Consider the following 16948-nt stretch of genomic DNA (forward strand, 5'->3'; position numbering starts at 1 on the left):
TATTGTTTGTTTTTGTTTTTAAGGGTTTTACGACGCATGTGACACATTTAGGTCATTTCAGCGCCAGTAGAAAGGAAGAAAATGGGACGGTAATAAATTATAAATTTGTAATTAAAAGCACACAAGAAAACTAAGACAAAGGGGAATGCTACAAATAGGGAACAGATGTAGATTCCAAGAAAGTAGTTCTTTATAAGAGTAATGCTTTATCTTATTGAAATTATAAGGATTAAAAAAATGGGTCCCACACATTCGACATTTCCATCAATTTGTGTTAAGCATGTTCATTATAACTGTGCTCAACTGTGTTTTAGGGCGCTAGCAACACATTAAGGTCATAGAAGCGCCAATAAAAAGGAAGGAAATTAGATTGTGAAAAATGTTCTAGAATTACAATCAAGAAAAGCGGAATTGTTTGTTTTGTTTTTGTTTTTAAGGGTTTTACGGCGCTTGCAACACATCAAGGTCATATCAGCGCCAGTAAAAAGGAAATGGGATAGTAAAAAGTTCTAGAATTACAATTAAAGCACAAAAGAAAAGGTGAGACAAAGGGGAATTGGTTCAAATAGGGAACAGATTAAGATTCCAAGAGCACACTGTCAAAGTACTGTTTTCAAATAGGAAACAGATGTAGATTTCAAGAACACACTATCAATGTACTGAGTTCAAGATCACTTAAAAGTCCCATCCAGACACAAGCACAGTCCCCACTATGAGGAATACACTCAAATGTTTATATATTTGACCGTTTCCCTCTCAGAAGGAATCCGGCCAGGGCCAGGACAAAACCAAGTAATCTCATCCCAAGACAAAGACAGAAAGCATGTTGGAAAACAGATATAAGGGGATAGAAGACACAGTAAATGCCTCCCTTCCCACGATGGGAAGTCAGGAACCCCACCGAGATTTACTCCAGTAAAGGACGCCACGTAGATAGGGTCAACATACTTTATTTATAAGTATTATATTATAGTTCTCCATAGATTAGATGCTGGGTGACTTTACCTCATACACAAGTGTATATAAGGTATAGATCTACACAATCATACATATAGGCTATTTCAACGGTACATGTAACACTTTGAGGCAGACCTGCTTACTTGAAAAGATAAAATAAATATAAAACACTTCAATTCTTTTATCACACAAATTTTCATTGTAGTATCATTATTGCATCATCACTCAGTAACTGGTCATATTTTTATATTTGTTTATTTTTTAAGTTAGAGATAATAAGTATTAGTATTGATAACAATTGGTTGTCTTACTGACAGCAAACACTCATGTCAATATCGAGTATAACCAAATCAGCACGTTGGGTTTAACCTTGGGAATGTCACGTATTGATCTCTATATGTATCGGGTTTTTTTTTTTTAAACTTGGAATTAGACAGTATGTATACATTATAATATTTTGTGGCAATTTAACATATTTCGTGACACGTGTCAAAAGTGGTGAAGAAATATAGCTTATAGCTAGAAAAGAAAGAAAAAAGAGTGACAGTCAGAGTCAGAGACTTAACGGGCGGTTTGGGTCTTTTCTAAAAAAAAAAAAACAATATTGGGCGTTTTTAATCATTCTGTATCGTCATTATAGGTTAAAAAACAACATTTATGGTGAAAAATTTTAATTATCTGTGTTGATACCCATTTTGCGACCTAATTTGGAGGTCTGACATAAAAAAATATAACAATTTTGTGACAAACGTTCTACAAAAACTAATGAAGGAATGACCTCCATTTTCTTCTTTCTTGTCAATATTGTACCATAGTGTGTCACCATAGAGATTTTACGGCTTTAGCTTATGGAATTTTTATTTAAATTTAAGAGATAATGAAAACAGCATTTTAAAAACGTTAAAAAGGAGCAAAAGCAAGAATTAGGAAGAGAATAGAAATGGCCAAACTCCATAACACTGAAATCAGGAAACCCTTGCATGCGGCAGCCAAAAGAAGAAGAAGAAGAATCTGTTTCAAGTCTCCTAAAATATATTTAAAAATCCCGGCAAAAAAAAAACCCAAACTGTCCAGCCAGCTCTGACACACGGACAGAAAACTATAAGGAAAGGATGAGAAATTTTGAGGATGAATGAATAAATTTCATAAATCGCAGTTCATAGTCATAGAAAACAAAAAGCCACAAGACTGAGATATACCTGCCCCGTATAAATTGTTCTTTGAAAATATTACTCATTCACTGCTAAAGGGAGTGAATCCGGTAGCAAAAGCATTCCCTCAATTGTGACGTAACTTTCCACAAAATGTTATTCTATGAGTTAACAAAGACTATGGTGAGTTTCAACATTCCAAAAGTAACATGATCCTGGGAAAGCATGTATAAATCTATAAAAATCAACACCATAAAAAGGTAGTTTGACTTGACTTCATATTTTCAACATCGATAATGAATGCAAAGGTGATATAGTAATAATACACAGTGTGAATTATCAAGTCAGTGATATGTCTAATCAATTTAAAAATAGCAATGTAACAAGCAAAGGTTAGAAAAGAACAAAGAATATCAAATAATAAACAATGAAATGTCATTGAACGATAACAATTTTATTTATTGGTTTGTCAGCATGTAAACAAAAGCCTGCCACTGCCAATGTGAATGCTTCTCTTTGTTCATGTTTTGACTTAGATTTTGCTGGCAAGACGTACCTTATACTTTCCTGCAGTTTATCCAAATTTCAAGTGATGTATGTATCAACATCATTACTGAACTGTTTCTGTTTATTGGCTGAAGAAGGGTTTCAGGCCAGAAACATTCTGTGGTTCGGTATGGTGTTCTTTCTTGAAACTGTTACATTCATTTTTGAACATCACCTTTTTCACAGTCCACAGCTTCCAGTGGTTTAGTATTCCCCTTTCATTCCTTTTGAAAATTCCACGGACAATTTCAATTAATAATTCTGTTCCTACTTTTGTATGAATATGAATGAGAGAGATCTATCTCTGAAATTCATATTTTGTATACTCACTTCCTGCTGTGGTGACTGGATTGTTAATGTAGTTAATCATTGTCTTTGTTGTTTGTTTTTGAGTGTTTTAAAGCGCAGGCAACACATTAAGGTCATATCAGCGCCAGTAAAAAGGAAGAAAATGGGAAAGTAAAAAGTTATAGAATTACAATTAAAGCACCCAAGAAAAGGTAAGACAAACGGGAATTTATTCAAATAGGAAACAATTGTAGATTCCAAGACAGAGCACACTATCAAAGTACTTAGTTTGAGATCACCTAACAGTAACAGTCTCATCCAGACACAAGCACAGGTCCCAACTAAGAGGAATACACTCAAATGTTTACAAATCATATATAATATGTAAACAAAACAATACAGTGCCTAACAGAGAGATGATTTACAAGGAAAAAAATATGTTTTTTGTTTTTTTTGTTTTTAAGGGTTTTACGGCGCTTGCAACACATTTAGGTTATATCAGCGCCAGTAAAAAGGAAGAAAATGGGATAGTAAAAAGTTCTAGAATTACAATTTAAGCACCCAAGAGAAAGTAAGACAAAGGGGAATGGGAACAAATAGGGATCAGATGTAGATTCCAAGAGCGTACCACCAATGTACTTAGTTTGAGATCACCTATGTCTCATCCGGACACAAGCACAAAATCCAACAAAGAGGAATACACTCAAATGCTTACATTATACATTAAAAATAACCAATATAATAATACATAACAGAGAGATGATTTACAAGGAAAAAAATATCATCTCCCAAAACAATAACTATGCATTTGACTGCTTCCCCCCCAGCCAGGACTCCGACGAGGGCCCGGAAAAAACCAAGTAATCCCATTCCAAGACAAAGACAGAAAGCTTGTTGGATAAGATATAAGGGGATAGAAGACACAGTATGTACCTCCCTGCCCGCTATGGGAGGTCAGGATCCCCACCCAGGAAAAAAATATCATCTCCCAAAACTCTAACTAAACATTTGACTGTGTCCCTCCCAGCTAAGGTATCCGGCCAGGGCCTGGACAAAACCAAGTAATCTCATTCCAAGACAAAGACAGAAATCAGGTTGGAAAACAGATAGAGGGGGATAGAAGACAGTAAGTGCCTCCCTGCCCACTATGGGAGGTAAGGAACCCCACCCAGTTAATCATTGTGTGACATTCATTCCATGTTAAATACAAACAAATTGATTGTCCCTATCATAACTAGACAGAAAATAAAAATGAGCATAACAAAACTAGCGTACTCTGGAAAAACATGCATTAAAAAAGTCTGGCCAGAAAACATGTTCTTCAAATATGTATCGACCAATTAAAACCACCCTTATCTTAGCAAAACAGAAGTCCCAGAATTAAAGATTTTGGCCAAGATGAAGGTCATTTTAATCAATCGACATTTGAAGGACGAGTTTTCTGGCCAAAATTTTAAATACATGTTTTTCCTGAGTGTGAAAGAAATCTGTCTAAAATAAGATTATATTGTTGACTAAAGACTTGATGAAAATACAGCACTGTACTGTAATTACAAGGTTATAATAAAAATTACTCTCTCTAATATTGCCATCTATATTTACGAAGAGAGAATTTACCAGAGAAAAACGGGTATGGGAAATATTAAGGGCAACAATGATGAAACTGAGTACATGACAATTTCCATACAAGATCAATAAAGTATATCTTATCTTATCTTATCGTACATAGATAGATTGGCAGGACTGAATCTTTTCAATAAGTAGGAATAAAATAAAAACATTTCATCGACATGGCAGCGAAATACAGTGGTGAAGATGTGACATTTGTTACAGTGAATGACATAATCAGTCAGATGGAGTAAACTGAGATCTGAGATATTGCCAAGTTTAGTTAGAAGGTCAATTTTTATCAAAGAGTTCTTGTCATAAAAACGATTAAATCAACCCTTTTTGTACATCTTCGGGAAATATCAAAGCTTAATATTACTTCTAAATATTTTTTACAGCTAGTCAAGTTGAAAAAGTATGAAATTTGAGAAAAGTTGCTGATTACTCTTCCCATCTGACGATATTTTCATGAAAAATCCCCCCCCCCCCCCCCCCCCCCCCCCCCGATTTACTTCAAATAAAGATTAAAATGTTCTAAGGAGCATATTTCTTTCAGAAAAGGCCCCAAAAATGCAAATCCAAAATTTCCACCTTCCGACTGATTATGTAATGCACTGACAGATATTGGCATGATTTTAGCTACAAAACAATGAGAATTAATACGTGTTTAATTTGGCCCCAAATTGCTCTCTCCCCTATTCCCAAGGTAGAAAGGATAATTAGAGAGCTTTACCTTAACCATCACATTGGAAAAGCAATCACAATTCTGCTGTACTCTGAAAAAATACTTATTTAAAATCTTGGCAAGAAAACTCGTCTTTCAAATATCAATCGATTAAAATGACCTTCACCTTGGCAAAAACTCTAAAAACCTGGAACTTTCAGGAAGACTTCTGCGGACAGCATTAATTTCATTTTAAACAATTTTTTTTTTTTTATCTTTAAAAATAAAAAGTTTTAATCGTGTTAACTTGACTTGGACTATTTTTCTGAACCCCACCCCCCACTCAACCAAAGTAAAGCCGACACCATATATGAAATTCTTCATTAACAATTTCAATCTGTTTACATAAAAAGTTTCTCGTACCAAAACAAAGGAGAGCATGCAAATTCTGTGTTTGAAGCCATGAGCAACAAAATCTCTACCCACATCTGTCACATGCGCAGCACTTCAAGAAAAAAAAAAAAAAATCTGAACAGTTTTTGAGAAAATTCAGAGTTTCATGGAAGTTCCAGGTTTGAAAGTTTTTGCCAAGATGAGGGTCATTTAAAATCGATCGATATTTGAAGGACGAGTTTTCTGGCCAATTTTTTAAAATACTTGTCTTTCCAGCGTACAACGGTTAACTGGATAATTCTGTACAATGTAACAACATATTCAAATAATGATTTCATTTTGGCAATGACAGCAGCATGCATATGATGAGACAGACAATCTTCCAATATGGAAAAGTGGAAAAAAGAAAAGAAAAAAAAAAAAAGTAGGCATCCCTTAAAAATAATACAGACAACAGTTACAATTTTAACATTTGTTACAGTGAATCAGTTGGAGAACTATTGCCAAGTTTAGTTGGAAGGTCAATTTTTTTATTTATCAAAAATGAGTTCTTGTCACAAATGATTAAATCAACCCTTTTTGTACACCTTCGCGAAATATCATTGCTTAATTTCACTTTTAAATATTTTTTTACAGCTACTCAAGTTGAAAAAGTATGAAATTTGAGAAAAGTTACTGGATACCTTTCCCATACATCTGACCATAACTTCATGAAAAATCACCCGATTTACTTCAAATAAAAATTAAAATACTATCTATGGGGAGCATACTCTTTCAGAATATGCAAAAAAATGCAAATCAAAAATTTTCACCTTCCGACTGATGATGTCATGTACTGACACATTTTTGTTTTTCTACCCGAATCAAAACATATTTCAAATGTAGTAATTTTATTGGCTGAGGTCAGACACAGACCAACTTTTCTGTCAAATTCTGACCATGTGAGAGAAATGAGTCATGGCTTGTCACCCTTGAGTTTGTAATAAAAACCAACACAGGAATACAACCCATAATGACTTTTATCAATCTACTGCCACAAATGTTTTGCCCTTTTATTTAAATACTGCTTTATTACCCGATTGTGGATAATGGTAATCTAGCTCTCTGACAGTGCATTAGAAAATCTACTTAAAAGTTGGAACTAAAAGATTGTATGAAGACAAAAAAAAAAGTTTTTTTTTTAAATTATAACTTTTCATGACAAGTGAGTTTTTAATTGAAGACCATTAGTGTACCCTCGATAAAGACAAATCCACCTAAAAGTCAAAACTAATGCAATTCACTCTGAAGAGAACATTACAACTTCTAAAAACTGCTCAGTTGCATGTTCAGTCTAACTCATTTCCCTGCATCGTCATCCACGTGTAAAATTGCATCTAGTGTTTGCACAATTTGTTACACAAGTGTACAATTGCATCGGGAACTTGCACAATTTGTCAAATTGCATCTGGTGCTTGCACAATTTGTCACACAAGTGTACAATTGCATCTGGTGCTTGCACCCATGGGTGAAAGTTACTCAATGATATTAATCCTGCAAAGGCAGGTGCTCAGAAAAAAAAATTCTGCACTTACCAATAAGAGGAAAAAACAGAAGTGCGGTTAATTATATAAATGCCGTTTTTTTTCATTTTCGAATTCCGGCCAGACAAAAAAAAAAACGGCGAGACGTCTTTTTCAAAAATAAAAATCCGGCCATGCCGGATATTTCCGGCGAACTTTCACCCATGCTTGCACCACCTCAAACAGGAATCATGTCGGAATGGGACAGTTGAAGACAATTTAAGTTTATAGCCAAAATTATAATAATCAGGAATTTAACTTTTTTTTTTTATTTACAAAACAAAATTCCCCATCCTCACCAACGACTATTCATTTTACATCATACTCATATATAAAACAAGTTCAGTTTAATTTTAAGTTTTGATCCTCAGATCCAACCCGACATAATACCAGTTTGATAATTCCGGCCACATATCCAATATATCACTTTTAGAAGTATTAAAATCACGAAGGTCAAATTAGATTCTGGGTTGGAATATGGAAAGTGAAACAGTACTGATAGTTCTATAACAATCAATATCTATGTCAGTCATAGCTTTCAGATCATTCTTTCATTGTGAGGTGCAAAAATCATAATTTTTATACAATATATTCCATCCTTTAACTTTAACAGATATTAAACAAAGAAATCTTTTCAAACATTGTATTTGCATTACAAATAAACAATTCAATGACAATTCAGCTTAACAACTGCATGGTTTTCCAAAATTCCAGTCAACTTGTATGTATACAGATTAAATCTGTAGAATAGCAGGTTGAATATAATATATATATATGATCATGTGTAAAAATGTTATTTTTGATACGCTCAATCAAAGAAGAAAAAAAGAAAGTTGTTTTCAAAAAACTTTTCGCAAGTTTCTCCGCTTTAAATAATGATAAATATTCCCAAGTTCAATGACGTAGCACAACAGGAAAAGCAAAAAATGACTTCTCAAAAGGCTTGAAAAAATATGGACAAAGTTGATACTCTGTCGACACTTTTTTGGCACTAAAAAAAAACAACTACTTCCAGTTCAATTTTTTGGTGATAGATCCTCAGGTTTTAAATCAATTCCCATAACTTGAAGCAGAACAACTGATGAAAAACAAGATCTTTCCACAGATTTACACAGTGACTCAATTTATATTATCTTTAAGTGTTGAATGTTACAAAAACTACCTTTTGTCATGACCTCATTTCTGCCATCATATGGTAAAAAGATGTAAGCTCCACCAAAGAAAACAAAAATGAGCTTTTTATATAATGGGAATCCCTGTTTCACGATACAAAATACTATCTGGGTCACGTAGTAACGGGCAATATAAAACTGTCAGAAATACAACATTTTGAAATTTAAACATTAAACAAATCCTTAGAATTTTCGAACACATTTCTGACCATAGCTCATAACTTTCCCCATGACGCTTATATGTGCTTTTATCATACGATGGCAGATTTATAGTTTAAATGGAAAACTATAATATATACAAAATTTCATCAAAAATAGAAATAATAAAAGAACTAATATAAAATTTAAATATAAATTATTTTAAAATAGAAGGAAAAAAAAATTAAAGGCCAGAAATTTCAAACCATTTCTTAAGAATACAGAGTGAAAATAATATCCTGAAATCACTCAATCTCGAACAGATAATCCGAAGTTTTCTACATAAAATAAGGGTTAATAATAACACACAATCCAAAACTTGCAGTTTTGATATTTCAATGTTCTACTTTATATCACAGTGGTGGAAGAATCTAAAAAGGATGGATAATAAAGAATAATCAAAACAAAACAAAATCACACCAAAAAAATCTTTTTTTAAATACAAAAACAAAACAAAAAGACATAAAAATGCTTTTCAAAAAAAAAAAAAAACTGTATATGATGCATTTTCAAATACAACCTAAAATCCTGTTGAAAGAAATATTTCTGCACTCCTGACAATTTACCACTTTATCATTTCGCAAACATCCAAAATACACACAAAATTGCACCTTACACTACACACATTTTTGAGCATGAAAAAGATTCAGTAAACAAAATTCTTCGCCGTGGTTGCTTTATCGAGAGATGGCATCACTTCTTCCACATTGCTCTTCAATTTCGAATACTGCACGTTTCCTCCTCGTCTTCTTCCACCTTCACCACCACTGCGTCCTTCAACGATGAAAGCCAGTATCTGAGGTTTGAGAGAAAATAAATCTATTTTTAGTACTGGTTCTCATTCTTTTGAAAAATAAGATTAAGATTTATGACAGTATGTTACTGTTAATTTGAGTAGAAGAAAGAACCTTTGCTAGAGCTGCAACCACAAGAATTACTAAGATTATAATAATATTTAATATAATAATATATTTATTAAGACTACACTTCTGCCTTGACAAATAATGATAAAGATGACTACTATTATTACTACTTACTACCATTACTAAAAACCAATACTAAAGATGCTACCTTCTGCTGTTACCGCTAACTAAGGCAACTACTAATACTACAACTACAACATTGACTACGACCACTGTGACTAATAACCAATGTTATAGGCTTCGGTCGTTACAACTGAGACTACTGCTAATAATAATACAACTCCAACCACTACAATAATGATGACAGCTACTACTACCTACTACTACTACAACTACTACTACTACCTAATGTTATAGCTGCTATAGTTTTTGTTGTTACAATTAAGACTACTAATACTACAACTATGACTACAACAGCAATGATGAAGTTGACAATCACCACTATTACTACTACTACCCCTACCACTAAAGCTAATTCTGTTTCTGTTGTTACAACAACTGAGGCTATTACTGACACTAACATTTTACACTACAACTACAAGTACGATCACGACAATGACCCCTGAAATTAATTCGACATGGTAACTTCACTTAGACTCATCTGGTAGATACTTTAGATTCAATATGTGTCAGTGCATGACATAATCAGTCGGAAGGTAAAAATTTTGTATCTGCGTTTTGTTTTTTTAAATCTTCTGAAAGAAGAAACTGCTCACCAGAGCATTTTAATCTTTATTTGAAGTAAATTGGGTGATTTTTCATCAAGTTATGGTCAAATGTATGGGAAAGGAATCCAGCAACTTTTCTCAAATTTCATACTTTTTCAACTTGACTAGCTGTAAATAATATTTAGAAGTGAAATTAAGCTTTGATATTTCCCGAAAATGTACAAAAAAGGGTTAATTTAATCATTTATGACAAGAACTCAATTTTGATAAAAATTGACCTTCTTACTAAACATGGCAATATCTCAGTTCAAACCTTTTCACCATCCGACTGATTATGTCATTCACTGTAAAATATTTATAAAGGCTGCACAGAGCTATTTCTCAAATTATTAGAAAAAAATAAGTAATCAATATTTACTGAAATAACTAGAATTAGAAAAAAAGCAAGCCAATGCTCTTGCTCTTACCTTTTGTTTGTTGTGGAAAATGACGTAACCTGAAATGCAGATGACCACAGCAGTCAAAAAGTAAGCAAAGAAATGGCCAGAGCTCGGAACGTTTTCTTCGATGGTCTGAAACTCTCCAGGGTTGCTGTGAGTGTCTTGATTCGATTGCACACGTGGATTTGGACTTCCCCGCTGATTGCCTGAGACGAGGTCGTAATTCTCATCAAGGCGGTGGTCATTTTGACTGTGGTCGATATCTATAGGTGTGGACATTGTATTCATAGGTGTGATCAGATTGTTTAGTAGCGATCCTGTGCTAGTTTGCAGAACTCCTGTGTAACTTTGTCCTGTTGCAGGTTGCTGAGCTCCTGTATTACCCAATACTGTGCCAGGTTGCTGAGCTCCTGTATTACCCGATCCTGTTCCAGGTTGCTGAGCTCCTGTATTACCCAATACTGTGCCAGGTTGCTGAGCTCCTGTATTACCTGATCCTGTTCCAGGTTGCTGAGCTACTGTATTACCCAATACTGTGCCAGGTTGCTGACCACCTGTATTACCCAATACTGTGCCTGGTTGCTGAGCTCCTGTATTACCTGATCCTGTTCCAGGTTGCTGAGCTACTGTATTACCCAATACTGTGCCAGGTTTCTGACCACCTGTATTACCCAATACTGTGCCAGGTTGCTGAGCTCCTGTATTACCCAATACTGTGCCAGGTTGCTGAGCTCCTGTATTACCCAATACTGTGCCAGGTTGTTGAGCTCCTGTATTACCTGATCCTGTTCCAGGTTGCTGAGCTCCTGTATTACCCAATACTGTGCCAGGTTGCTGAACTCCTATATTACCTGATCCTGTTCCATGTTGCTGAGCTCCTGTATTACCCAATGCTGTGCCAGGTTGCTGAGCTCCTGTATTACCCGATCCTGTTCCAGGTTGCTGAGCTCCTGTATTACCCAATGCTGTGCCAGGTTGCTGAGCTCCTGTATTACCCGATCCTGTTCCAGGTTGCTGAGCTCCTGTATTACCCAATACTGTGCCAGGTTGCTGACCTCCTGTATTACCCGATCCTGTTCCAGGTTGCTGAGCTCCTGTATTACCCAATACTGTGCCAGGTTGCTGAACTCCTGTATTACCCGATCCTGTTCCAGGTTGCTGAGCTCCTGTATTACCCAATACTGTGCCAGGTTGCTGAACTCCTGTATTACCCAATACTGTGACAGGTTGCTGAGCTCCTGAATTACCTGATCCTGTTCCAGGTTGCTGAACTCCTGAATTACCCAATACTGTGCCAGGTTGCTGAGCTCCTGTTTTACCCAATACTGTGCCAGGTTGCTGAGCTCCTGTATTACCTGATCTTGTTTCAAGTTGCTGCGATCCTGTTCCAGGTTGCTGAGCTCCCGTATTACCTGACCCTATTCCAGGTTGCTGAGCGCCATCACGTCCAATTTGTGACGAAGCCTGTGAGTCATGGGATGAATTTACAGGCGATATTTGAGATCCATTTACGAGAACCTGTGGTGATGTCGAATTAATGAGAACTTCCGATGGAGCAGATGTTGGTTTAGTTTTACCATTTGAGCTCAATGCTGACTGACTGCCATCTCCACCCACGTCCGTAGCAGAGACACTAGGTACTTGACCTCTTGCCATCCCTGTGGCTGCGGGAACAGTATTCTGACCAGTGTTGGTACTTGCAGCCAAGTGAGAATTTGGTGGGGTTTCTCCAGTCACAACAGAGTTAACACGGCCTCCAGGATTTGAATTTTGTTGAGAATTGGCACCACTGGAGGGAATTTTTGGAGCTGTCAAAGATTTTGTTGTAGGGTTCACCTGTCCACCTGAACCAGCTGCTGAAATGGCCGAAGTTCCTGAAATCAATCATAGAAATAGAAAATAGGTGATGATAATTATAATAATACTAATAATAATAATACTAAATATAATAATAATAATAATAATAATAATAATAATAATAATAATATATTTATTTAATTATAATAATAATAATAATAATATAATAATAATAATAATAATAATATAATAATAATAATAATAATAATAATAATAATAATAATAATAATAGTATAATCTTTGAAAAAAATAGGATGGGGGAAGGTAACATTGTTCTGTACAGCCCATGTTGAATTTTTGCCAACAAGCACAGGATTACTCGCAAATTTAAAAATCATAACACTTATTTTTTACAGATTGATATATAAAGAGTAACTTGAAATTAAGGGTAATTCTATCACCTGTTGACTAAAACGATCATTTAAAATATTTTCTAAGGCATAATGGTAGCTCCTTAGTTTGACCTAGGCCTTGGGAATCACCATCTGGCCACCATGTTGTCAGATTCATTTGCGCACACCTACAGTCTTTATCACCTGACCAATTTTATTGGTGAAGGCTAAAAGGGATTCATCTCAATCTATGTTAATTTCCACAATAGTTATATAAGCCTAATTAAAATAGATGAGTGTCAGTTCGTAACAGCCTCCATTTCTCCCCAAATATTGTGGGCTTTCCACTAGTAATAATAATAATAATAATAATAATAATAATAATAATAATAATAATAATAATAATAATAATAATAATAATATAATATAATAATAATAATAATAATATAATAATAATAATAATAATAAAATAATAATAATAATAATAATAATAATAATAATAATAATAATAATAAATAAAAAAAAAATAATAAAATAATGAAAATAAGAAAAAAAAAAATAAAGAAAAAAAAGAAAAAAAGAAGAAGAAGAAGAAGAAGAAGAAGAAGAAGAAGAAGAAGAAGAAGAAGAAGAAGAAGAAGAAGAAGAAGAAGAAGAAGAGGAATAATTGTAACAATAATAATAATAAAATGCACCAATTCAATTTGATTTTGAAAGATATTTTTTTTGCAGCTATTCGGACTCGAGTCTCCTGTGGTTATTTAGACTCAAATTCCAATGCGCATGTGCAATCAACGGATTATTTGGATTCAGTCTGAACAGACTCCCATGGCAGTATACTTTTGTTGTTTTTAAAAAAATATTTTAATAATTGATAATTACATGTAAAATTAATAATGCAAATCAACATTACGATTTTAGCAACTATCAACAGGTAGTCTAAACCTCTTTATTTGATGAGAAAGACAAAATCACAGATTAATTGGAAGTTCAGATAGTTTCTCACCCTTCAAAAGTTAGCTAGAATATCAATGATTATGTATCATCTCAATTGCTCTAAAGGTGGGGTTTAATGCAGTAAAATGGGGGCTTATATAGGCAATTGTTCAAAACTTTCTTCCAATTCCACGTTTTGTCACCATCAGCATTGAATAGAAATTAAAAAGAAAAGTTAAAACTCTTCAAAGGTAACAAAAGTCAGTCAAAAAAACAGTGATATATATGAAAAGCTTTTCTAACTACATACCACGATATCCAAATAAAATCAGGACAAAAAAAAAAAAAAAATTTTAAAATTACGTTATAAATATAATAATAGTTTGAGATAGACAACAATCCTTCTATGATCCAAAGTAGGGTTGTGAGCGGAGTCACTGTGATATGGGCAAAACAGAATTTCTTTTGAACTCTTTTTCTATTTCTTTATTAGTTCCATCCTCTGCCTTGTGCCCTTATTGTGTCGTCTCCCCTTTGTATGCGCACGCAAATTGGGGTTTGAGTCCGAAAGCCAAAGGAGACTATTCAGACTCGAGTCCGAATTGTCACTTCATTTTTAAAAATCAATATAATAAAAAAAGTTTTATACAACCATGTCCAAGAGACCTTTCTGCTGGTCTGACTTGCATCTTATGGACTTATACTACTTAAACTTGAAGTGTCAGGGATAATGAACAGAAAACAAATAAAATAACCTACCTGGCAAACGTTTATTTGTCTTAACATTGCAGATGTGAACATTTAAATGTTCGCCGTATTTACACAAGGTTGTTACAATAAGGCGACAAAGCGGATCCACGTCATTCTTACAATATTGAGCACAGCCTTGAACGAAATAGTCAAATGGGACTCGACCAGATTTACTAAGGTGTCCCAGCAACAATGAACCATAGGCACACACACTCTCAACGTCGAAATTCAAAGAATGCTCCAATTTATCTTTACTAAAGTCACTAGATGGGGATTTATCAATTTTCTCATCTTGACAAATTGCCTCTGACACAACGTAAATTGTCTGACAAAGCTGAAGTAAGAAATTGTCATCTGTTGTTCTTCTATCCTGCGATAAACTTTCTGCAATTTGACACTTCTGGAGAAGTGGCGCACCTGATGCTTGCGTTACATACAGCGACTTGTCCGGGAAAATACACCCCTTTTCCACCCAAAATAATGCTTCACGTGTAAAATTTCGCACATTACTTTGTGCTTTAATAACACTGACGAAGCAAAGTCCTATGAAGACCAGTTTGATAGAGGTGAAGACGAAGGAAGAATAGTGATTGTTGCTCATTATTTATTAGCCCCTTGTCGAACCGTTCCTTCTGCAAAGTGATTTTATTTTAGACGTTCCGGAAAACAAACAATCATGAATATGTAGACGTCTAGGTGTAAACTGAAGGAAATTTCAAACAATAGCTAAATTATCAACTCCTGCGAACAAGTTTCTTTTGCAATATATTGATTGGTACTTCCACAGAGATTTACACAGTGAATCAGACAGCAGAAATGACACGGACAAGTTAACCAGATCAATATCATATAAAATGCTAAACACTAAAATGTTAAATTTAAGGAATAGTTTTCAGTTATCATTTTTTTTCCTTCTAATAAACTACTTTTTCTGCGAACAATCGTTAGTCAGATGGTCGAGATGATGTATGTTAATGACACTGACCAATATAGTCTGACGCTAACGATTGGTTTTGATGAGGAAACTATTGTTTTAACAATACCATCCATTGTTTACGGTTAGGATAACACCTGACTCTGATAGATTATGATAATATTTTGAAAAATACTTGTAAATTGTCTTGATAGTTCTACCAAAGAAGTAGCATAAGGTACATTGTAAATTATGAAAATATAAATCGTAAACAAGTACAAGTTGCCTAGCCAACTGTGTCCCACAATCAATAGTAGTAACTTATACTTGAGTTCTGAGCTGTATCCAACTTTGTGGAAGGAGTTTAGCATTATAAATGTGTAACTGGCATCCACGCTTGATGATGTTGTGAAGTGTTCATCTAAAAAGTTTAACTTCCTGTTTACGCGATTCTATAAAAATGAAAACCAAGAAAAGAAATATGAATAACAGCACGATGAGGAAAACAAATCGGCGAGACTAGGAAGGGCATTAGCGGATACAGGACTAAAAACAGGCAGAATAACGTGCGAATATCGATCGACAGTATGTACTTATGAGGTATCTCAGTTTGATGGATTTCAAAAGGGAAATCCTTTCAAAAGTAGGTACTAGCAATATCAAAAACAACGGGGTGGTGAGAACATCCATGAGCAGCCATTATATAGCAAAAAATATGGCCGTGATTGTGAACTATATAACAATAATAATAATAATAATAATAATAATAATAATAATAATAATAATAATAATAATAATAATAATAATAATAATAATAATAATAATATGATGATGATGATAATAATAATAATAATAATAATAATAATAATAATAATAATAATAATAATAAATAATAATAATAATAATAATAATAATAACGATAATAACAATAATAACGATAATAATAATAATAATAATAATAATAATAATAATAATAATAATAATAATAATAATAATAATAATAATAATAATAATAATAATAATAATAATAATAATAACGATAATAATAATAATAATAATATAATATAATAATAATAATAATAATAATAATAATAATAATAATAATAATAATAATAATAATAATAATAAATAATAATAATAATAATAAATAATAATAACAATAATAAAATAATAATATAATAATAATAATAAATAATAATAATAATAATAATAATAATAATAATAATAATAATAATAATAATAATAAAAATAAAATAATAATAATAATAATAATAATCACCATTAAAAGAAGAAGAAAAACAGCAACACACAGAAAACTGGTTGAAGTCGGATTATGATAATTTCATCATCATCATCAATCAATCCTTTACATTCCTTGTGGAATATATTATAACATAGGGCTTCAACGGTACATCTCCACTGTATTCTGTTCTGTGTCTTCTTCTTCATCTCTCCCCAGGACATTCCAGTCACAGTCAACTCCACACCTCTTCTTCACAAGACCTTCTTCGTGTTTCCTTTGGCCTCCCAACCTTCGAATGATGATGATGATGATGATGATGATGATGATGATGATGATGATGATGATAA

At 33.4% G+C, this 16948-nt stretch overlaps 1 protein-coding gene across 1 annotated transcript; it reads right to left on the bottom strand.

Annotated features, from left to right (window-relative positions):
- Window positions 1-5474: 5474 nt before the first annotated feature.
- LOC144973368 (uncharacterized) lies at window positions 5475-15272 on the bottom strand. Its single transcript, XM_078915707.1, has 3 exons — window positions 14455-15272; window positions 10598-12444; window positions 5475-9335 (listed from the first exon to the last, which is right to left on the bottom strand). Exons 1-3 carry the CDS (start codon window positions 15044-15046, stop codon window positions 9186-9188), a joined length of 2589 nt encoding a protein of 862 aa, XP_078771833.1. The 5' UTR covers window positions 15047-15272; the 3' UTR covers window positions 5475-9185.
- Window positions 15273-16948: the final 1676 nt, after the last annotated feature.

This window comes from Berghia stephanieae, chromosome 5 (genome assembly GCF_034508935.2).
Source record: "Berghia stephanieae isolate SIO BIC M18660-M18661 chromosome 5, UCSD_Bste_1.3, whole genome shotgun sequence".
In the NCBI taxonomy this organism is placed as follows: Eukaryota; Metazoa; Mollusca; class Gastropoda; order Nudibranchia; family Aeolidiidae; genus Berghia; species Berghia stephanieae.